Source organism: Alosa sapidissima, chromosome 5 (assembly GCF_018492685.1).
Source record: "Alosa sapidissima isolate fAloSap1 chromosome 5, fAloSap1.pri, whole genome shotgun sequence".
In the NCBI taxonomy this organism is placed as follows: Eukaryota; Metazoa; Chordata; class Actinopteri; order Clupeiformes; family Clupeidae; genus Alosa; species Alosa sapidissima.
Window position 1 is genome coordinate 38,143,982 of NC_055961.1, and position 24,513 is coordinate 38,168,494.

Genomic DNA, 24,513 nt, shown 5'->3' on the forward strand with positions numbered 1-24,513 from the left:
TTTTCCTAATAAATTATTTATTTCACATGTATAATATTTATAATTATTTATTTCATATTCACATGTTATAGGGTTAGTCAAATCAAAAGTTTGTTTCATTATTCTGAACGATCTCCATTAAACCCAATGTGGTTAGCGGGACTTTTATTTTGAAAAAATGGCTAACTCTTAGCCGCCTTTGCTAGCAATAGATACATCCGGCACGAACATTCTATTTTCGCTAGGTTCACGCTGCTATTCTATTTTCGCTAGGTTCACGCTGCTCCATCAACAAGACATCATAACAACAGCGTTAATTTGACAACTAACGTTAACTTTATACGTGGTAAGTGGGGATACAGTCAGCGCATATGTGATACCTATTCACCTATATCGTTACAGTGTGAAGTTGCTAAACGCCTTTAAAAAACCTTACCTAACGGTAAATCTTAACCAATGTATAACGTCCATTGCTCTTCGCGGTAGCTTGCTAACTGACTTTAACAAAGATAACATGGGATAGCAAGCTAGTTACATTAGCGTAAATCATCATAATATTTTATGTGGCAAAGTTATGCACAAGAGCGGTTCTTTGGAGGACACTTACCTAAGAGTTCAGCATATTTGTCTTTGCAATTGTTATCCAAAGTTAGCTTGATAGCTGTGGAATACTGTATCAGAACGGGCAAGGCATTAGCAACTGGAAAGCTAGGCACTCAAGATAACGTTGAGGTGTTTCTCCAATAACGTTAGCTACTTATCGTAAGTTATTTAGCTTTAGCTAGCGGCACAGAACAATTTGTTAGCACAGAAACATAGTTGACATCAATCTAAGTAGGTGTCGAGGGACATGCTCAGCAAACAACAGAATGAGACCAACAACACCCACCCCAGTCTGTCATTGTAGGCCTATGGGGACGTTACTGGTGTTCAGTTTGTGGCTGGACATGACTTAAAAGGAACCTAACGTTACTGTAAGTTAGTGATGATGGCGACATTTTCGATGCAGAAAATTGAGTTTGTTGGCCTTTCCTTGCTTGTTCCTGTTTACATTGATTCATGTGCAATGTGAGCAACATCCTGGCTCTTTGACTTAACCAACTCTTTCCCTGTATCTTGTGTCTGGCATTTGCAACAATTATTTCTCACTCACTCTGTAAAATATTCCTAATTAAGAAAATAAAACAAGTCGCTTCAAATAGGGCTGGGTGGTGTGGCCTAAAATGTCACAGTGTAATTTGAGGCATCGACAATAATATCACTGTGTTCTTTTTTGTTAGAATTTAAATATAAATGCAAATGAATGGGTAAAGCACGGCAACTACATGATACCTATTTACTGTACTAATAACAGTATGACTAGGACATGTTTAGCATTGCACTGAGGCATTTTAAGTAGCCTAACTTTTTCTGTTATTGTCATACACTCCTGTTTGCCCTGGGTTTCTCCTGTATTTCAAGGTGAGCTCCCGGCGACCTCCCATTTTTTCCCCTGGAAAACTCCCGTAATTTGCATTACCATCAAACTTTATTATGAATATTACAGATCCATTAGTTTTGTATGTTTGTCTGACATTTCCCAAGTTGCTAGATTGTGTATGAAATAGCCTACAGGCCAGAGTAGGTTTCTGTAAGACCACAGGTCAAGCAGTGCTTTAGGGTCATTCCACGTCAATTCAACCAGGGCCCACGCACTTAGGTCTCCAAAAATTCTGAAAAAATTACCAGGTGTACCTATGTTACCTAGGAGACACAGTGTAAAATTACTCTTATGTAAGATCAATACTTTCCAAGATACAGCTAGTTTTACAGGGGGAGGGGGTGTCGATTTTGTTCGGCCTCTTTTTTTTTTGTCAAAGTTCACAAGCCCACAGCGCAAGAACTAAACCATGTAGGAGGCTCAAATTTTGCATGCTGGTACATAAATAGGAATAGTATGTAGCAAAATAGTCACGTTTGGTCTGGATAATCCTGCATGGTCATAGCTGTCCCTCAAAGTTTTGGCTGGGCTCTGTTTAAGCCTTCAGAAGACATATTTGTACTCAACATAGGCTCTTGATTTATTTTCCTTACTGAGATAAGTAGAAACACTCTCACAAAAAACAATGAACAGAAAATAAATCATTTCAGGGTCTGAACAGCAGACCTTACAAGTCTAAAAAATCACCTTGTGGGAATATACAAAGATTTTTTAAATATTTTTGTCTTTATTCTCCATGATCTTTTCTTTTTAAAAACACCAATTTGACTTGTCTTATACAAATCTTTCTTTTTCACTATCCACCCTGAACATGGGCAAAATGCACCATTGACATCAATATGTTTTGTATAGAGCTACCACAGGTTACTCTGTACAACCACAGGTGGCAGTGTGGTGACAGTGTGTTTTCCTGAATTCAGTTCTACTAGTATAACAATCTGTGAGTGTGAAACAGTGCTACCCTTACATGCGTTAACAGGATTAGGGGAGGCAGAGTGATTCACTGATGGATATCATTTCCCATTACTTTCGATGTAAAATCTAGATCAGACCCTAGCGGCTCATGTTTTTTCTATGTGTAAATGGACTTTTATGACAGATAAGTCCCACCCGTGACTGATAGGGTACAAATTTGCACTTCCTTCAGTTGAATATACAGTATAATTGATACTCTGGCCAATCACCACCTTCATTAGTTAATCATTTTCAGTTGGCCACCTAGAGAGTGAAGAGAACGTATTATTATTTCACATATTATGTTATATAATATGTATCATATTATATATTATTATTTCACAATTCACAATTTCGTCGCCGTTTTTAAAATAAATTAAAAAAAAACATAGTCCAGTCCATACAACTTCATTTCAATTTCGAAAGAAATACTGGACTATGTTTTAAAAAAAAAAAAAAACGGCAACGAAATTGTGAATTTCCAGAGCGTGTTACTCCACACTCAGCAATCGACTCCTATGGACTTTCCCCTGAAGATGGCAGCAAAGATGGCAACATTTCCGGAAAGGTACTGGCTTGATGAAATTCATTCTGGACTCTCTATCCGACCACATAAAGACCTCGGGATACTTCGGTTTGGCTTTAGGGACCCTCTACTCACTACCACGTCAGTGTAATGTTGTTTGGAACTGTAGAAGAGGTATAAAAATAGCGTTTTGTAGCGGCGAAATGACATGCCCGCGTCACTTCCAGGCTAACGAGTTTTGACTAAAAACGGTAACATCGAACTTTCTCAAAACTCGGGTTGGGCACCGAAACACGGTTCTAATATGGCACCGGTGCCGACGCAAACGGTAGTAACTGCATCGAATAACAATGTGGATTTCGGTGCCTCATTTCGGTGCTTAAATAGCGTTTTATTTATTTATTTATTTATTGTTTTTTAAACGAAGCATCACTGCATGTCATGCGCCATCTCTAACGTCTTGCTCTGACAGCAACACATCCAGATACAGTTAGCTAACATAAACACTGGATGTACAATATAAACCAGAGGGGTGCACCACATAGGTGAGTGGACAGTGGACACATAGTGTGAGTTGACAGCTTGCGTGAGCCCAAGTAGCTTACTTTAAAGCGATATCGCAAGCTCCTGTCAAAATCTAGCAGTGGGCCTAACTACACACAAGCAAAAGGCTATGAAACAACATCAACAGTAGCCTATATGTTACACAATATCCTTGCTAATGCGCTAACTGGCATTTATTTGAAATGATATCAAAGTTGTAAGGTGAAAACTTTATTTCATGGTGTGTTCTAAACAACATAACGGCATGATATTAATCTTTCATGTGCATGAGGCCCATATAGCATCACAACATATGAAGATCATGTTAAAAGTTCGCTGGCAATAACATAAATATGTAGGTTACATATCTGATGTCACTGAGCTGTCAAAGAGGCTACGAAACCATCTCCGTACATTATCGCTAATTAAACTCAGCTGACTGGTGTTAGCGCATAGCCATAGTTGCTATTAAAATGCCTACTATGCTAGCGCTGGGAATCTAAACACTTCAACACCGACATGTAGCCTAACATGTTCAAAACTATTGCGTGTTAGGGGTTAACACCCTGGCTGCTGGATTTCCTGTTGCAGAGACCACAAGCAGTACGTGTCGGGAACAACACCTCAAGCACTCTGACCCTGAGCACGGGGGCCCCTCAAGGGTGTGTGCTCAGCCCCCTGCTCTTCACACTGCTAACACATGACTGTACAACCACTCACAGCTCCAACCATCTGGTGAAGTTTGCGGACGACACAACACTGGTGGGCCTCATCACTAAGGGCGATGAGGCTCACTACAGAGAAGAAGTAGACCTGCTGGCTAAATGGTGCAAAGACAACAACCTCCTGCTAAATGTCAGCAAGACCAAGGAGATTGTTGTCAACTTTCAGAGAGGCCACAAACAACTGCCACCACTGTCCATCGACGGAGATGCTGTGGAGAGAGTGAGCAGCACAAAATTTCTGGGGGTGCACATCAGCGACGACCTCTCCTGGACCACCAACACAGCATCACTGGCGAAGAAAGCCCAGCAGCGCCTCTACTTCTTGCGCAAATTGAAGAAGGCAAGTGCCACGCCTCCTGTCATGACTACATTCTACAGAGGGACCATCGAGAGCATCGTCTCCAGCAGCATCACAGTGTGGGGCGGAAGCTGCACAGATCAGAACAGGAAGACCCTCCAGCGCACTGTTAACACAGCTAAGAGGATCATTGGAGCACCACTCCCCTCCCTGCAGGACATTTACACCACCCGCCTCACCCGCAAAGCACTAATGATTGTCAAGGATACAACCCACCCTGCACACGAACTGTTCAGCCTCCTGCCCTCTGGAAAGCGGTACAGGAGCCTCCGCTCCCGCACCACCAGACTGGCAAGTAGCTTCATCCACCCAATCAGGATGCTGAACACTCTACCCACTCTCCCATCACTGACAGCCCCCCCCACCCACCAGCCAACCAGGAACCTAGGAAACTAGGATCCTGTCTACCAAACCCCCCCCCCAGTTACTTCATGTAACTGTTAAGACTATAGAAATATACAACACAACTACCTCTATTTTTTTTTTTTTAATATATGTCCTATATTTCTATTTTGATACATACATGTTCTATATTTCAGTCTTGCACTTTAATTTAATGTTTATTGTCTATGGCTATGTCCATAGTATGTCTATGTCTGTATTTAAAGCATGTCTATGTCTGCATGGGAAAGTAAGAAACGAAATTTCAATTCTTTGTATGACCAGTGCATGTAAAGAAATTGACAATAAAAGCCGACTTGACTTGACTTGACTTGAACACATGAAATTTCTTGAAGCATTTGGGAACACACTGAATTAACTGGAAAGTAGAGTCCCTGTTAGATTAGCTTGCTTGCAAATGCCATTGTCCATGACCTGGCAGTTCTATGGCAAGCGGTTTTAACATGCCTTATGGCAAACCGCCTACACTGGGTAAACTTGAAAGCAGAGCTTACCATTGTGTGTGCATGCAAGGCAAGCTGTTTTAACATTTAAATGTATTATTCATAGGAGCAATGAGATATTGATAGTAAATTGAATATAACAGTTCAATTTCATGTTCAAATTTGTCTTATCAATAAAAAAAAAAAGCAATTCATGCTTTAGACCATTTTAAAACATTTTAAAAACAAAGTACCGGTTCAGGCACCGTTTCGGCAGTGGCACCGTTTTAAAAGTGGACAGAGCGAACATGTTATTTTCTCACCAAAGGGGTATCTATGGACATCTCAGTTATAGACAAAGCTTGTCTGAACTGTAGCCATTAGGGCTGGGCGATAAAACGATAGCAATATGTATCGCAATAGACATGTAATCGATATCAATAAAAAATACGTTCGATAGAACATTCGATAATTAAAACACACACCTCCCGCCTTACGTTGTCTATAAATAAATAGGCTAAATATCTTGCATTGTATGTGCAACTCTACCAGAGTAGGCGATAGAAGTAGGCCTACCTCAACTCAGACTCTCAATGAGTCCTTGCCCCGTGCTCTCTCTCTCTCTCCCTCTCAACAGGCGCATCCCTCCTCATGCACATGTAATCCAAACATTCACAATCATGCAAGACGACTGGCTAAATTGCTATTAAATCCGGTTAGCATCATTAGCACGCTGCACCAATTTGTTCAAAACTGTTGCATTCAAATTGACTGCTAAGTTCTAATCATTTCAATCCCGATGCAAATGAAAAAGTATTTTCCAAGACTCAAACGGGCCTGTCCCAGGGAGAAAAAGTATTAATTTGAAACTTACACGTGGGGAAACTGAACAGTCTAACCAGTAGACTATGATAAACTAGCAAATTAAGCTACTTTGTCAATATTTCCAGGCTTCAACCAGTGCTGCTTTTCATTTAGACTTATGTGCACATTTATTTATTTGAGTGTTTTTCGTGATTGTGTTGCTATTTCTTTTCCCTGTTTGCTTTGATTGATAACTGAGGTGATTAAAATCAGAGGAAGGTTAAGTTTAAAATAAAAGTGTTTAAATTTAATTTTTTTCCCCTTCTGGTCCTTATCTGAAATAGATTTTAAAAAAATCAATAATTATTGATATTGACCGATATGAAATACTTATATCGTGATACAGTTTTCAGCCATATCGCCCAGCCCTAGTAGCCATATCTTGAGGGAGTGCCTCACAACTGGATTTATGCAGTATGTTGATATAGATTCTGGAAGGGGTATTTTAGAACAAGCTAGTGCATGTAAAGATACTTATGTGCAGGATGCACGTTCAAGCTGTAGCCACTTGGGACTGTCTTCAACCCTGTAGGAATGAATCCAGTGCATTATGTTTTGTTAGCAGACCAGTATTGAAAATTGGGTAGGGAAAACCCACCATGTAATCTGTGATTTTGCAGAGTTTTTGCAGAGTCGGTTTTTAGCATTCCAAATAAAACTGGACAAAAGTTATCTATATTTATGAAAAAAAGATTTTGGAAGATGGGGATACACTGGAAAAGAAACAAAAATCGGGGCATAATATTAATTTTGGTTACATTTATTCTCCCCCCTAACGACAGGGGAAGGAGATTCCAACGAACAAATCTTTTTTAAGCAATGTAAGAGTGGAGGGAAATTAGCTTCATAGAGATCTTTAAACTAACGGCTCCTACACACAGCTGCGTGCATCGCGTTGCTGGAGACGCATCCCATTCACTTTACATGGGCTCACGTGATCCGTTGCCGAACTGAATTGTGGGTCCAGTGCGTCGCGTTTCTCCCGCCGCTTGCGTTGAGAAGTTCAGCTGGTGCTGCACGACAGACGGCACCGGCCAATCAAGGCAATCGACGGACGGCACCAACCAATCAAATTACGGATAGACTTCAAGTCATTTGCATAGCTACCGTCGGGAACACCCACTGGCATGCGTTGACGGAACGCAACTGTGTGTAGGAGCCGTTACGGGTTATCCAAATACCTAAATTTTAAGGAGTTGCATTTTCAAGTTTTGAAAAGTCCTTGCATTTTGGATAAAGTGCTTGAAATTGTAACTGTATTTCTTTTGATACAAATAGCTATCTGACGGAATAGTTAGGTTATTAGATGCAGAAAGTCTGAGAGTTTAAAATGTTGACGCCTCTGCGTGTGTGACATGCGGTACCGATCCACTTGCACGACACGTCATACGCATGGGGTCGCGCTGCCTCCCCTCGTTCAGTCGTGTGTGGGCGTTTCGTTTAAAATGTCAGTTATCAGCTCATATTCAGTTCGTTTTAACGTATCTTAAGTGTTTTTCCACAAATGGACCACAATTTTAGGCATGTACTTAACAGTATACAACACAGTAATAGCCTAAACAAACTATGCAAGCCATTTCAAAATCTTGTTTTATTTAAACTACTCAATGCAATCTCAAATCCTCACCAGAAACACCAACAGCCAATATATTCATCCAAATCCTAGTTTCGTTTGTTTTATGGACTACTAGGTGGTCGTGGAAGAGATCGTTAAAACATTATTTGTCTTGTAAGCGGAACCAAAGTTTCACAAGCACTGTTGTGGTACAACAAAGGACCTACAACCTCGTCCTTTCATTGGAGAGTCGCCTCGCGTTCAACGGAATCATTTGCATAAAGCTGGGCATCGGCCAGCTTTTTCACGTGCGACATTATTTCAAATGCAGCGCTGCCTTCCCGGAATGCTTTGCGGGCGCGTTAAAGTCGCTTGACGTCACCCATAGGACTAGAGTGGAATGCAACACGACAAAATAAAGTGAAGTACAAGTGGATCGGTACCGTGATCTGCCAGTCCGTTTTAATGCGTGACCCCGCCCCCTTGCACACAGTCGGAGATGACTGCACCCGAGCGGTAGATAAAACTATGGCTCTAGACTGCATCAACATGCAGTGAGGTTGCCGTTTTAATGAGCGCTGGTTAGAAAACCGCTATTTCGGACTGCTGAACAGATATCATGTAGGGTCATACAGATTCATTGCTAGATAGGTCACCATTAAAGCTAACATGTTATTTAATAGGCTAGCCTACTTAGCTCAGTCATTGGACGACAAGGGGAAAGTTATTATTATTATTTTTTGACGACGTAGGCTAGTTAAGGCGGCAGGCGTATGTTGCTAAAGCGGCCGCCTTAACTGCAAAGTGCTGCTGGAAACCCTGGCTTCGGGGGTGGGGGTGCGGCCGCATACTAAAAACAATACCAAAAAGATTTTTTGATCTTAATATAAGATTAATAACACTTGGTTAGATTTCATTTTTTGAGGTGCACCTCACTACCTTCCCTTGTCTCTACATCCGAATTCATGTTGGGGCTTCCTCAGTTTGAAATGTCACACTGAAATGCTGAGTGATGTGACACGGCAACTGCAACGTGATTGGTTCAGGTCACAACACTATTTGTCCATCCTTCCTTACTTCTTTCCTTTCTTCCTTTCTTTTGTCCTAGCCTCTCGTTCTAATTAATTTTGTGAATAAAACGAGGAATGAATGCAAGGAGGATGGAGGAATCAAGGAGAGAGATATGAGAAATGAGATGTCCTGCTCACTTAAGCATCACTTTTAAGAGACGTCAGTTATTGATGATGTGGCATCATCACCTCTTATACTTTCTCCTCTCTCCTCGTTCCTCACATCATTTGGTAGCAATTAGACAAATGAGACATCCTCGATGATGTCGAGTTTGGAACAATTCCTGGGCCACGAACTGGAGGACTCATGCAAATAACATTATGACCTAAACCCGTTATCAGCTAAGTCATAGACGAAAGTATTTCTGTATTAAAAAAAAATAAGGCCTGACATGGTGGGATTCGGGAATGGCGAGACTTGAAGCCGGGTGCTGACCTGTATATGGTATGCGCCACAGCGCCCCACAGAAATAAGCTCTGTTAAATGTAATTAATTGGTGGAGGGTTAGATTAGGGTTAGGACAATTGGTTAATTGGTGGTTAGGGTGAATTGGTGGAGTTTTGAGCAAGACCGTTTTTGCATTTACACTGAATGGGCTTATAGTGAAAGCTAAGAGGGCCAGCTAGCACGTCGAAAAACAAATGCTATTTTATACCACTGACAATGCTCAAAATACACTTCTGTGGTAGTGTGGTGAGGGTCCCTACAAACAAACAGAAATATTGTAAACTTTGAAAGTGTTATAACAAGAGCTGTATCTGAAGGAAGCATTGCCTGCTTTTTGTTCTTGTAGTGTCAAAGCAGCGGGCACGTTCGATCTTGCAGCGCTGTACATATCTGACTGAATGTTGATGCTGTCAAAAAAAAACACTTCTGATTGCGAGTTATGGAGTAATTGTGCCGCGATCACACCCAATTAAACTTTAGACAGCCACAGCAACTTCAAACATCACTGGACCAAATGCTTTAGACATGAAAGAAATCAGCAGTTTGTCAACAAGGCTATCACGATTTTAGTTACATTCATGACGCTTATGCTACTGTTACAACGGTAGGCTACAGCCTTGCCTTTTTTTTGTTAAAAGTATTTTTTGGGGGGCTTTTTGCCTTTATTTGGACAGGATAGTGAAGACATACAGGAAGTGAGTGGGAGAGAGAGAGATGGGGTGGGATTGGGACATGACCGCAGGTCGGACTTCAACCTGGGTCCCCATGGGATCTCGGGGCCCATTCGTGGTATGAGCGCTGTAGCCTGTTGCGCCACAGCGCCCCCCTACAGCCTTGTCTTCTGTTAATGGCTGCGTCAGGTTGTAACAAAGGTAGGCTACATGTCGTTGTTTCAACTTTCATGGAGTGAACATGTATGACTCTTTCAAGTCTAACGTCTTTGTGGACATTGAGTTTGAACAGAGAGAATAGAAATGTGTTGCGATTGTGCCGCTTCTCCCCTACTCTCGCAGATACACAAATGGAATGTTGGAACATTGCCCTCTCCAACACACGTAAAACGACGGGTTTGCTTCATCTTTTCATACGTTTTGAAGTTTTGTTTAGAAAAACATGAATCCATGTCATAAGATAGTTCCTCACATTACACATCACAACATTACACACTATGTGCACACATGTGCAGGCCAATGTTTGACGAATTTAAAAAAAAAAGAAATTGTGGTCATGACTGTGACGAGCTCAGACCCGCGGTAGGCGCCACGTGACTGTGGTATTGCGGTTACTGTCCCAGCCCTACAGTCATGCCTTACGTTCAGCCAGATGTTCTTGAATTTTCTTTTCAATTTAGGCTATGTTGCTAGATTTTATTAAGGATAGTAGTTTAGGTAAAGAAGATGTACAAAGTTATTTTAGATTACACAGAAGCACTGATGCCAATTCTGTCAATATTGTAACTGAAGAGCAGTTACTTTAAAATGCCTCTCTAGTATGTGAAACATCTCCTAGTAATACTCGTAACTGTGCTTTACCCTGTACCCATAACTGTGCTTGTGCTTTAGCATTTATATTGTGATTTTAAAATAAACAAATATACTCTGATATATGTTGTTGCCACCCATGCTTCTAATTATACTGCTATATAAATATTTGCCAATACCGTCCATCTGATTAAAGCAACTACTAAAAAGAACTTACCATATTTAAATGTATTTTTATTTTTATGGTCTTGCTTTTGTAGGTTGCGGTGGGCTTGTCTTATCATGAAAGCGTTGCAGATCCAGATACATCATTCCCATTGTAGTTGATGATCTGCAGCTGGTCCAGACATGGCAGACAGTGTGAGGACCTTCCTGCGCAATGTTGCAATGGTCAGACAAATAATATAACAACAGTATAACACACATTTAATAAAAATAATATGTACTTTTCAGGATTTATTTGGCAGCAGTACCAAATAATGTTTTTTTATATACTGTATTGGGGATTTGTTATTTTTAGTAGCAGTTTATTATTACTGTCCAAGTAGTTCTTTCTTTAGTATCTTTAATTAACATACATGTATTGTTTTTGAAGGTGCAGTCAGCTATTCTAATTCAATATATTTTCAGCACATTCAGCAAATTGCTCCAAATGAGAAACCAGATGTTTGCACACAATACCATTCTGTAAATTAAAAAAACAGAAATTAGGTCTAGTCATAAACAATTCCAGCCAACCAACACATCACTGAAGGGAGGCTGTAATTTGATTAGCTGTAAAGCTGAGAAATCAACCTTTCACTAGAATCACAGACTGCATCTTCTATAAAAATCATGAATTTGAATAGGGTAATATATGCCTATAAATTATATTCAGATCCTCAGTAAATTTGATTTACGATGATCTGTTAATGGTGTTGGGACATGTAAAAATTTAAGTGACACAGGAAAGTCCATTAAATGATGCATCAGGTGAAACCGACCTGTTGTTGTACTGTTATTTGGGACATCAATACATGGCAGATTAAACATTGGCGGATGATGGGTCATATGAGATGTGGGTTCTGAAGCGGAAGGGAGTAGCTTTTTAGGTAGCTTTGAAACCTACTGAGAAATGTTAACTTTATGTCTTTACGACTTTACTTTAAATGTTCTTGCAAGTCCCTTTGGGTTACTATTATTTCCAAAAAGTAAGAGATGGAATATGTTGAACAAAAATTATAATTAAATAAAAGGTTATTATTCATGTCAATCGTAGGACATTATAAGGGAAAGTACTTTTTTTTCTGTGCATCTGCTTGAATGATTACTGTGATTATCTGCAGAAATTATGTCATTGTGTAATTATAGGGGGTAAAGGACTCCATTGTAGGGATTGGGACAATCTCCAAACTTGATGCCCGCATACAGCAAAAAAGGGAAGAGCAGAGGCGGAGACGAACAAGTGGAGCTCTGGCACAACGGAGAGCACAAATGAATGAGCGCAGGCCAGAGAGGTAAGAGAGTTTTAGGTGAGTGTTGTAGCTCTAAATAGTTACATGGTGACCTTGAAGAGTGTTGAGAAGGAGCACCTGGGCGCAGACCATGGTTTATTAATGGGGGAAAAGGGAGCATGGCTGTGTACTGCTCTTTATTGGTGTATGGACCATAGTTGATCTGTATGGACCAACCTCCTCAGTTCAGCACACAGGTGAACCACTTATTGATTGCAAAGTTTAGCCATAATAGTGTAAAGTACAGTTTTTCTACCACTGTAATAATTATTCCCTGCACATATTTGTTTAAAACTCTTGCATTCAAGTTGACTGATCATCTCAATACCAATGTTTCCCAAGTCTGTCCCAAGGAGAACAAGTATTACCTTAAAACTTAAACACACATGGGGAAACTGAACAGTCCAATCAGTAGACTATGATAAGCTAGCCAACTATGCTACTTTGATTACAATATTTCCAGGCTTCAACCAGACAGCTGAATTCTCTCTTTTTTATATCAGGATATAAAATAATAGATATATTATATTGTAATCCTCTGGCGTTTTAACTCCATCTACCCCCCCCCCCCACAGAAAAATGTAGGTTCATATCGAACCATGGGTCAAAAATTGTGATGTAAACCAAATCGTGAGGTTGGTGTATCGTTACAGCCGTAATATATTCATTTCATTCATTTAATCTCTTTTGTCATCTTCCCTTCCATTCAGTGAACCAAAATTAGCCAGCAGAATCTTTCAGTGTTGTGCATGGAATGGAGGAGTATTTTGGGTAAGTCTCTATGAAAACAAACTACAGAGACAGTTACTGTTAATTAAACTCATAGTGTGGTAAATCATGGCAATTCTCTCCACAGCTCAGTATGTTACTCTTCTACCGAGTGTTTATTCCACTCTTACAGACTGTAACAGCCAAAGTCATAGGTATGTATGTTGTCACGTTTATTTGGAATATGTCATTTACATAAACAATATGTTCAATACCAGTCAAAAATATTGGAAAATGTGGTGATCCAGGCTTACGGATGTGTCTGATAGTACAAATTGGAAATGTTCCAGTCTTTTGGCACTATTCAATATAGCGATGCACCGATATGGAATTTTAGGGCCGATAACGATAATCGATATTTATTGGTTTGTTGTGGCCGATACCGATACGATAACCGATAATATTACTCTTGAAAAAAATTTGTGAGAAGTGATTTGGGGAAAGCATTTAATAAGCATAATTTTATTGCAGTAATTTTACCTACCACCAAATGATGGACAGAACTCATAATAGTCCTCAATAGTATGGCAGTCAACAACATAACAGTAGCCTAGCCCTACAGTATGTGTGGCTCCTTTAAGTGAACCTTACGTCAGTGAATTGCGAGTGAGTGGCTAGAGAGTTTGAATAGTTTTCATTTAGGACTAAACGGCTCAGCTTGGAATAAGCTACAGTATAGCGACCAAATCAGAGTTTGTGAGGGAAACTTCGGTTTAGTTTCAACTGCAGGTAACTGAATAAAGCTGCAACTCCTCACTGTATCTTATGTCCGTCTACTCTGTTGCGCACAACCTGCTGCAGCAGAAATTAAAGGCGTTAGCCCTGAAGGTTTTAATAACTTATTATGATGACCTGTCTGGAACTGAAGCACGAATGGCTAGCATATTTCTAGGTAATAATACAAAACCCAAGCTAAAGTAATGCAAATATAATACTAAAACACAACTTAGGCCTACTTATGTACTCGTCCCACTAACGAGTTTGTTTATTTGTTTCCCCGACCAGCGCGGTAAAGTGCAAACACACCAGCACAAGACGGCTCTAGATAGGGCTGAGCTCCGCTCTGTTAAGGTTAAATGGCGGATCATTCACGAGAGGATTTTGATATGCACAGATTCCCAAATGAACGCATATCCACAGATTTTGTTAGAGTGGTGAAATACATTCACACCGCTAACTTTATATTGAGGAAAAAGTATAGCCAACCAAGCTCAAGTAGCTCAGTGTAGCAGGACGGACCTTACGTAGGGCTAAATTAGGACTTTAAAAAATATCGGCGCAAATTATCGGCCAGAATTCTGTTATCGGACCGATAATAATATTTTCATTTTTTCACTTATCGGCTAATAATATATCGGCCGCCGATATATCGTGCATCCCTAATTCAATACTATGGCTACTAATTTCAGAGCCATGTTATTTTGCTTTATTCTACTGCTTGGTTGAATTTCCCTTTGTCCTGTGTAATTTAGAATGTGCATTAACATACATGTTATTTGAACACCTATGAGGTAGATTTGGCCGTATCACACTTAATTTATATTAATTTGCCGAACTCATTGCATCCAAGTTGTCAAATACAGATGTTCAGAACATAGCAACATTTAGCATATGACTGATATGGCTTTTAGCTAGTTGGATGGCAGAACGCTACGTAAAATAGCGATGTTTCAAATATAAGGTTCATCAGAATCCAGGGATATGCCCGCTTGACAACAGGAGAGATAGAACTAACGACTGGCCTTTGGCCGTAGCAACCATCCATTTAGAACTAACGACTGGCCTTTGGCCATAGCAACCATCTATTTAGAACTAGTAACGGCAGTTTGTCCTGCAAGTTGAGAAAATTAGTTGATATTTGTCGGAAAAAAGTAGTTCTACAAACAAGACAGTTTTAGCGATTAAAATGTTTCAATTATAACAGAAAATGAACACGCAAGTGACAACAGTGGAATAAGCGGGATAATGGACTCCACAGTGGTCTGTTCGCTGCGCATCAGGGCCTTTTTACAACCTCAACCGTGCATTAATTTCTGTTAACAAACCACCGTGTCGTCCATTATCCCTTACATGTTGTTCACTTTGCCCCAAAATCTGTCATACAAAGCACCTGGTTGGAGTTATTTGTTCATGAATTAAGTAGCAATAAAAGGTATGTTTCAAGGCTTGCTTCATAGCATTGTTGTACTACCTTAAGGTTCAGGGTTTACCTTTGCCACCCCTTTACCAAACACACTCCCAAGGAATTACATAACAGCATTCTATTTCCTTCATACTATACAAGAGGTAGCCTAATTGTACTATTTACAAATCATAATCACACAAATGATGTTACTGTTGTTATTATAGTAAGATCCTTTGCCATCTAGATCAAACATTTTTGAAGAGGCCATAGGCCTATAGGCATATTGAATACATAATAATAATATGTTTTATTTAAAAGCACATTTCATGATACTCAAGGTCACTTCACATATCAATATGATAAACAAAATATTAAATGTAATGGAATCACAATGCCTGATCAGGGCTCTACAGTGCGCCAATTTCACTCACATATGTGAGTAAAAATGATAGCGTGCGAGTGCAAAAACAGATTTAGACGCACTAGTGCAAGTGACTTCAAACCATGCAACCATTATTCTAACCAAGTTATCTTCTGTCCAGGACAGGTTGTCACTGCAACATCAGAAAACATTACTAGTGTGAATCATACACTGACGTCGTAAATGCAGCATAAAAACTACACCCCTCATAAACGTTAGCGGTTTCCTCAAAGTTACCTCAACGTTTCTAACTCGAACGGAAAAAGGAACAATTTAGGCTAGCCTACCATATATGATAAACAAAAACGGACAAGATTCAATCGTAATACCAGGTGTAAACGGGGTCAAAGTGTAGATGTAGGAGATAGAAGGAAGTAGAAGGAGGAAAGAAAGTAAGTGCAAGTTAGGTGTTTTGGGTTGATGCGTTAGGAGAGAAGATATTCTTGAAAGAGCTGGGTCTTCAAGAGTTTTTTGAACATAGAGAGGGACACCCCTTTTTAATCCATGTCTTTATTCAGGTGAGTCTATATAGTTTTGTAACCCTAGAACTTATTTGAATGTGTGAATTAAATGCTAAAATTCCATTATGTACAAACATGGACAACCGTTCTGCCGTCCCTGCTCTGTAAGGTAGGCTAAGCAGCACTTGTAGACTGTTTATTTTCTCGTTCCCATAAAAAAGATGTGCGCAATGTAAATAGTGCATTGACAATGCAAACACTTTTACTTAAAGTAAAGCCATATACTAAACATGGATCCCAAAATCAGTTGCATAATAATGACTTCATTTTGTGTAACCTTATATAAGCCTATATAATTTTCAAAACCTCGTGGGGCTAATTAATCAACCAGCATGGCATGACCTCAATGGTGTCACAGTTATGTTATTTATATAAAAAAAATGTTTAATCAAACATGCTATTGTTGATGGCCATTATCAAACAGTTCTGATGGTAGACAGGTGTGTTCCCACTGTGAACCACAGCAGTTCAGCAATGAAATGGTCACACACAGTTGAGGCAAGCGGTGTGGCCCATGGCAGTGTCAGTCAGCTTCTGTTTGAGAAGTAGAACTTATGGCAGTGTCTCATTTTGGCCTTTTTTATTTTATTTTGTTTGTTTTAAGTTCTCAGTCAGCATGTACTAAATATGGCTTTTATTCTCAGGTGACCCATCCCTTCATGGAAATGTGTGGTCTTGGCTGGAGTTCATTTTGACCTCTGTATTTAGTGCTCTCTGGGTGCTTCCTCTTTTTGTGCTCAGCAAAATTGTTAATGCCATTTGGTTTCAGGTGAGTCTTAGCTGAATGTGTCCTGTTCCTGAATGTTGTATCCATGATATCCAGTTATTGGCTAGACTCATTAAATCAACTATATTGTGTTGAAAACACTGTGATGACTTTTAGCCTGTGATGAGTTTTCAGTATTGTTTGTTTGTTTTATACCTACCCAAGGATATAGCTGATCTTGCTTTTGAAGTTTCTGGACGAAAGGCCCAGCCCTTTCCCAGTGTTAGTAAGATTGTTGCAGACATGCTCTTCAATCTCATCCTCCAGGCCCTCTTCCTTATTCAAGTAAGAGAGGCTGCCCTTTTAGTCAGTCTTTTTAAGTTACTTTTTTCTTCAATATTTCTGTCACTCTTAAAGTGTAACTCCAGCGAAAATTGACCCCAGGGTCTTTTTCTGTATTAAAACACATCAACTAAGCCGTGGAGACGGTATTTCTCGTTGATCAACCACTACAGAACTTGCTCCGGTATATGCTATAGCCCCAAATCGCAAACAGTGGATTAGCTAAGGGCCATGACCGAAAGATCCTGGGGTCAATTTTCACTGGAGTTACACTTTAAGGGATCAAAGAAAAATTACAGTTTTTGTCTCCTTCATTTGCTGTTTTATAAAGGGCATGATTGTCAGTCTCTTTCCTATTGACGCGATTGGACAGATGGTTAGTCTCCTACACATGTCTCTGCTTTACTCTCTGTACTGCTTTGAATACCGCTGGTTCAACCATGGTGAGTTTTTTTTTTTTTTTTTTTTTTTTTTTCTTTCTCAAATTATACTTTTAATCAGAAGTATTTGCTTAGTCTTCAGTTGCAAATTTGTTAACTTGCATTTTTTAGGTATTGAAATGCATCAACGGCTGTCAAACATTGAGAGAAATTGGCCTTATTACTTTGGCTTTGGTCTACCTATGGCTCTGCTGACTGCTCTTCCATCCTCATATATAATAAGGTAGTTATTTGACCTCTCACACTGTTTTGGCTTACAGGGATTAGTTAGGGCATGTTGGACAATTAAGAAGCTACCCTGGAGACAAACCAAAATATTTTTAATTTTGTAAGTGAAGTGTACTATTATTCTGGTCACTGCCATCTTGGCCCGCTCGAGTCATTTAAATAAGTTTTAAAGGTGTTCAAAGTATTGATGTATCAGAGGGTAAATTTTAAAAATAAAAATTGAATGATATCATTATCAAATAGCTGGTGTGCCATGGTAAAGGTGATGCATCACAACATGCCTGAATCTTAAAGAAAGTGGCTCTTAAACACAACGAGGCACAGGTGAAGCAATGAGCGGGCCAATAATCAGATTCAGGTGGGGGGTAGAGACAGAGACACAAGGAAAAGAAACACATATGTAAACACAAAAGCACATGGTATAAGTGAACAAAGTCAAAAGCTACTTTGAAAAAGAAAACATTCACCATGAAAAATGTAATCAATGATATATCGACAACAAAATGAAAACCAAACACCAAACTTTCTGAAGATGTTGATGATGGTACAAGCTAACTTTTTGGTATTCAATTAGTTGTTTTTTGTATTCAATTTTTAAACTTCTAATCACTTATAAAATGGTTACTTTTAATTTGTCTGTGACTACAATTGAGGGAGATACATTAATTCAAAGGCATAGCCCCCCCCCCTCCCCCAATTTATTCAAACTTCATTAGGCCAAATCTCCCTTAATATTGATCCAAAACACATGCAATTTTATTTTCATCGCTTTCTTATATGTCCAAATCAGTATTCCAAGTAGGGCTGGGCGATATGACTAAAAAATAATATTGAGATATTTTTAGTCTATTTCACAATATATTATATATCTCGATATTTTGAAATGTTCTCAAAAGGAATGAATTCATTCATTCATGAATTCTCACTTTCACCCTGTGATATTTTAAATCATGCAGTAGGATGCATTAGGCTAGGATAATACTAGTCCAATCCCTGCAAATTATATCCGCATTTAAACATTATTGGTTATTCACAGGTGGTTTCTATTTTACATTTGAATGTAAAAGCAGGGGTTAAAGTAGTTATGAATTATTGCCAGTAGCCTACTATGAAAGTCTCTCATAAGGAAAAGTGTGCATGCAAAACACACCTAAATAGGGTACATCAATAGATTTATTTTAGCCTATTTGCAGGGATAGCCAGAACAGATAAAACAAACGTAATTTACAAAGAGATCATATCACACTGAAAGCTCATATTTTGTAACTAGCAAATAGCCTATATCAGTCCTTTCTTAAATACAGTTGAGTTATCAGCCCTGACCAAAACAGTTAAGGAATTATTTATGCAAAAGTGGAACGTGCGTAACGTTTCGTTCTCCCTCCTTTTCGGCACGAATGAAACAGCATGAGAGAGCATGAACCATATTGTTTCTCCCGTATTTTATTTGGCAAATTTGACAACCGTCTACATTTCAAATCAAAGTCTACTTCTTTCTCTTTATCGCCATGGCGGTACGCATTTAGAATAAAGAATAACGTTTGTGAACCCTTTTGTTTTGTTGCCAGCATAAAAACAAGCTTACCATCGGCCTATCCGCAAATTTTAAACACAAGGGATGAATTGAACGATGACGAAGTCGGACATAGGCATAGTTCATATTGAAAAAAGTTATACAATTTGGAACTCTAGCTTTCCCCCACCGCAGTCTTTTAATGCCATCTAATCATAACGTGTGCAGTCTGCACCATACTTAAGCCCAAATCACACCAAAGATTTGCGACGAGATGAGCTGCAACATTCTGTTAACCAGCAACTCGATGCAACATTCTAAAACCTTGAAACTGTGACCAGACATGGTGAATGCTTTGCGACGGCTTGCAACGACGTGCAACATCTAATTCAGACCTCTGCAACTCCTTTCTGCAATGGGTTCGTATCACTGCGAATCTTTGGTGTGAATTGGGCTTTAAACAGACGATCTGACTGGTTTTAGAAGATTAAATACAACCCGAAACTAAAAAACAGACCAGGCCTCTTTTGGAGACCGGCCTTTAACCCAAACCTGTAGCCATGCCAGGTTTGGGTTAAAGAGACAGGCGTCTATTTGGGACTCGGACCAGTATAACTTTGTAAAACTCCTACTCAGATTTACGTTGTTTACACTTGTTATCATCCAAAAATAGACCCTAAATCACTGGACGTTTCCTTTAACTTCGTTCTAGAGAATGCAAGTGTCTTAAGTATCTAAAATCTTAAACAAATAAAGACACAAAAGAACATGATTTTACTGACAGTGCTGACTATCAGAAGTTGGCTAGTGATAGTTGGTTCAACTGTCATATCTACAAGTTGTATAACAAAGCTGTTGTTATTGAAACATGTGCTGCTGCACACTGTCCCAGTGGTCTTAACCCTCAGATCCCTTATTTTCCAGCAAGTTGCGGTTTCAAGTAGTTGCAACTCATCTTGTAGTTTTGTTTGATTTGATTTCCCTTCATAAGTCTCTGCCCCTGTTCATCCTTATATTATGAAACCGCTTTGAATGTATAAAATGAAACGGCTTAAAAAATAAAAGATCTGATAGGAAGTAAGCAGATAATATTTAATTTTTTGCAATATATAAAAGAATGCAAAAACAATGTTATTAATGTATCTGACCAGCTGATGACTACCTTCCAAAAATTCAACCAGTCTAACTCTTTATTCTCTACTTCTCCTCTTAAAGGAATTATCCGCAGTAAAATGCACTTTAGATCAATTTACGGCTGATGGGGAGTACATACGTTAAGTTGACATCAAAATCATGTCATTCGGATGTGTTTTGAGAAAGTTCGATTTTACCGTCAAAACTCGTTAGCCTGGAAGTGACCCGGGCATGTCATTTCGCAGCTACAAAACGCTATTTTTATACTTCTTCTACAGTTCCAAATAACATTACACTTACGTGGTAGTGAGTAGAGGGTCCCTAAAGCCAAACCGAGGTATCCCGGGGTCTTTATGTGGTCGGATACAGAGTCCAGAATGAATTTCATCAAGCCAGTACCTTTCCGGAAATGTTGCTGCTGCAGCTTCCATCTTTAGGGGAAAGTCCGTAGGAGTCGATTGGAGTCAACATCACGTCACGTGACATTTCAAAATTCCAACCTGTTAGTAAGCTAGACTTTCAATTCCACTTTTTGTTTGTTTGTGTTGTTTTTAACTCTTTCACCACCACTGATTCGGGTCTATATCATTTAAATATAAATATAAATAAACAAATATAACCTCATAATATGATGCATTTAACTGTATACAAAATGTATGTGAGGGTCTGTGTTACTTAAATAAATGTTTACTTTGTATCAAGCCACATAGATTGACATTCATTTTAGTTCCAATTTATTGTGATCAATTTTGTCATCTTTTATTAGTGGCTGTCTGTTCTCCATCCTGTTTCCCCTCTTCATCATCAGCGCTAATGAAGCCAAGACTCCAGTAAAGTTATAGTGAGTATCACATTTAAACTTGTCCTTTTTTAGCCTCTCCAGATTTCTTGATGATGTAACTTTTAACATGACATTTTAACATTTCTACTCTTTTATTGTCTCTTAACAGCCATTTTCAGCTGCGCCTTTTCTCCCTTGTTGTGCTCATCAGCAACAAGCTGTTTCACAAAACAGTTCATCTACAGTCCTCTCTAACATCCTCTACCTCTAATGAGAAACTGCCTTCCCCTCACATGTCACCAGTTCTTCAGTAACCAATGCCTTCTCAGTGACATCCAGGAGTGAGAATATTGACAGCACAATCTGTTTCTAAGGCAATGAAGTATTTATATGGGGGAGCCAGAAAGAAGTATTCTTTTTGCTATCGTTTGGGATTACACATGTTTAAGCCCTTCAACCGTCTGTATACCCTAAAAAAGGGATTAAGCAAATGTTAATGAAAAATGTTAACATGTTTAACACTTAATCTCACAGTCCCTGTGTTTGTGTGCCATCTGAATAGGTTTGGGTTTTTAAGAACAGCATGGCCCATATTTCAAATTTTTGTGTTGTCCCCAAATTACTGTTTGTTAATTTAACCTGTGGCCTTTTGATTAAAATATAATACTTTCTGTTTTTTTTTCCTCAGTATGTCTTGCACGCTAATAGACAAAATGTTTAAGAGCACGGTTTCTTTGGGCCTGTTAGCTAATTTTCCACTTGTGGCCAACATGTAGGTAAAAACAAAACTTTGACCATTGAAGATAATGTTAATGTCAGAAGAATTAAAGAAAAGAAAAGAATTTTAAAGTGTTTTATATGTGATTATTGACCAATATTAATTTAAAGTTAATTTCTTAAATTCACATATTTACAGATATGAGCCTATATTAATTAGTTGTTAGGGTTATAGAATTGACAGGGATTAAAGTTCTCCGTCGCTATGATGGATGTCCGTCAATTGGTTTCCATAAGGCCATATCAGTGTAGATCCCAAAATATACGTCTTTCCTGGCGAATGGGATAGTAAAAATAACTAGAAATGCAATTCCAAGGAATTACCAGTGCATGAAAATGCTAAAGTTGTGATGTAAAATATCATGTATAGTTAAAACAGATAATACAGAGATGGTTACTACGGTGATGCTAAGATAGACATGGTGGTTGCATAGCTTAATAAAAGTTGATAGTTTAAAAGTAGACTGTTTAAAAGCTGAATGTAGATAGTTTAAAAGTTGTTGATAGACAATACGTGAGCTTAGAATTATAAGGTTCTATCTCCACTCCACTATTAATAAAATAAAAAGGTTCCATCTCACAAAACATAAACCGAGTTGGGATTATAAGGTTCTATCTCCAGTAGATTCAATATCCAATCAAAACCCTGAATGAACACAGACGGACCAATCAAATCCCACCTCTTAGCTCTGTAGCCTGGACACAGAGCTAAGGGCTGGACATTAGCCTGCCCTGGACATCTGAAGCCAGCGATGGCGACCAAAAGACTTAAATGTACAGACACCACTAGAAGAGATCGGTAAGTTGAAGCACATAGAGCTGGTATATAATACTTAATTTACAAATCATTAGCTAGCTTATGTAAACCAGCTTGTTTGCCAAGGTAGCTAGCTTGGCATTAGCGAACATTAGCATTAGCGAACATTAGCTTGCTAGCAAACGTTAGAATTAGATTGATAGCTCACCAACAGCTCGCTTACAGTTTTGTACCTGTAAATCTCTGTATGTGACAAATAAACATCCTTGTATCCTTGTAGATGGGTAACTGCAGCTTAGCTAACATAACGCCAATTTCTAACTTTACTCCCCTTCCATAAATGCAAGCTAGCTAGCTGCTAGCTTTTTAAACTAGCTAGATTATTGGTGTCTTAATGACTGCAGCCTAACATAATGCCAATTTCTAACTTACTCCCCTTCCATAAATGCAAGTTAACTAGCTTTTTAAGATTGCTAGATTATTGGATATTGATAAAAGTTGGCCCATTTATATCAGGATGATAATTAAATTGTTTTTTGTTACAGAAATGATGATAATGGTGGAAGTCCTCCAAAGAGAGTGGGAGCGGCAAAGAGGACAGTATCTAGTGGTGGGTACTTCTATAGATGGGTGGAATTTCTGTTGTATTTACCGTGCCTTTGTTTGTAAAATACCCAAACTATGTTATCAGTGTCATAAAACAAAATAATAAACTGACACATTATTATAATATTGGATCATGTAATAATAAAGAATCTTTAGCTTCTTTTGGCTACTGCTGGGGTTATGTTTTTGCAGGTTTGATGGGCAGTGATGCTCGAGTTGCACATATGTTTTCAGACACTACTATGTAGGCAAACATGCCACTGTCAGTGTGTACACTAAGAAGTACTTAATCAATAGGCCTATTTCACTGTTTATCCTGTTCAGTCTTTGTAAGGAAAATGATGGTAGTAGTCCTGAACAGTGCCTCAGTGGGTCCAGTACCAGTTAATTCACGCAGATTGTCCTGGTATAGATGATAGTATTCTGCAAAATGTATGTCTCACCATTAGTTACTTTCCTGTAAATGCTATTGTGATGCTCAGCTGTATTACTTTTTGCAGCCATGCCAGGAGAGGCAGAGACTCCCAGAGCAGCAGCGAGAGGGACAGTAGCAGAGACACCCAGGGCCAGGGCAGCAGAGACAGATACATAACAAAACAGACATACAGAATAATAAATAATAAAAAAGTGACATAGTTTAATGAAATAAATGACCAGTTTTTAAAATGTTTCCGAGAGGGGGTGGGGGTTTTGTTCAGCTGTAATTTTAAATGTCCATGTACTTTGAACTTTGAAAAAAAAAAAAAAAAATTTCTTACAAACTTGCTTGACTTTGATGTATACTATTATACATTATATTATATACTACAAGCTGTGTGCTTGTATTATAAATTTATAAATTGATTCAAATCAATGGTTATATGCATTTATTCTTTGAAATGTAGGGTTTTATTTGTAAAAGTGGAGATAGAACCTTATAATTCCAAAGTGAATCAGAGCTCTCAGAATTATAAGGTTCTATCTCCATTTGGGCCATCTTAAAAAATCCCATTTCCAAATGTGCCAGGATTTTGATATTCTATCCTCAAAGTACCTGTAGGGTGATGGTCTTGTTGAGCTATAATAGTAGATTATACTACATAACAGTTTTGCCA

General features: G+C 38.8%; 1 protein-coding gene and 1 long non-coding RNA gene across 3 annotated transcripts; both read left to right on the forward strand.

Annotated features, from left to right (window-relative positions):
- Positions 1–246: 246 nt before the first annotated feature.
- On the forward strand, positions 247–21,950 carry ei24 (EI24 autophagy associated transmembrane protein). 2 transcript variants are annotated; one of them, XM_042091400.1, is made up of 11 exons: positions 247–325; positions 11,068–11,197; positions 12,158–12,303; positions 13,011–13,071; positions 13,157–13,223; positions 16,780–16,904; positions 17,067–17,186; positions 17,515–17,626; positions 17,735–17,846; positions 21,265–21,339; positions 21,449–21,950. In XM_042091400.1, exons 2-11 carry the CDS (start codon positions 11,156–11,158, stop codon positions 21,591–21,593), a joined length of 1,005 nt encoding a protein of 334 aa, XP_041947334.1. In that variant the 5' UTR covers positions 247–325; positions 11,068–11,155; the 3' UTR covers positions 21,594–21,950. The 2 variants fall into 2 exon arrangements, with proteins under 2 accessions (XP_041947334.1, XP_041947335.1); XM_042091401.1 differs by having other exon boundaries at positions 17,557–17,626.
- A 626-nt stretch (positions 21,951–22,576) lies between these two features.
- On the forward strand, positions 22,577–24,181 carry LOC121708657. The gene is made up of 3 exons (XR_006031733.1): positions 22,577–22,855; positions 23,359–23,423; positions 23,920–24,181. It is a non-coding gene; the product is annotated as an uncharacterized LOC121708657 (long non-coding RNA).
- The last annotated feature ends 332 nt before the right edge of the window (positions 24,182–24,513 follow it).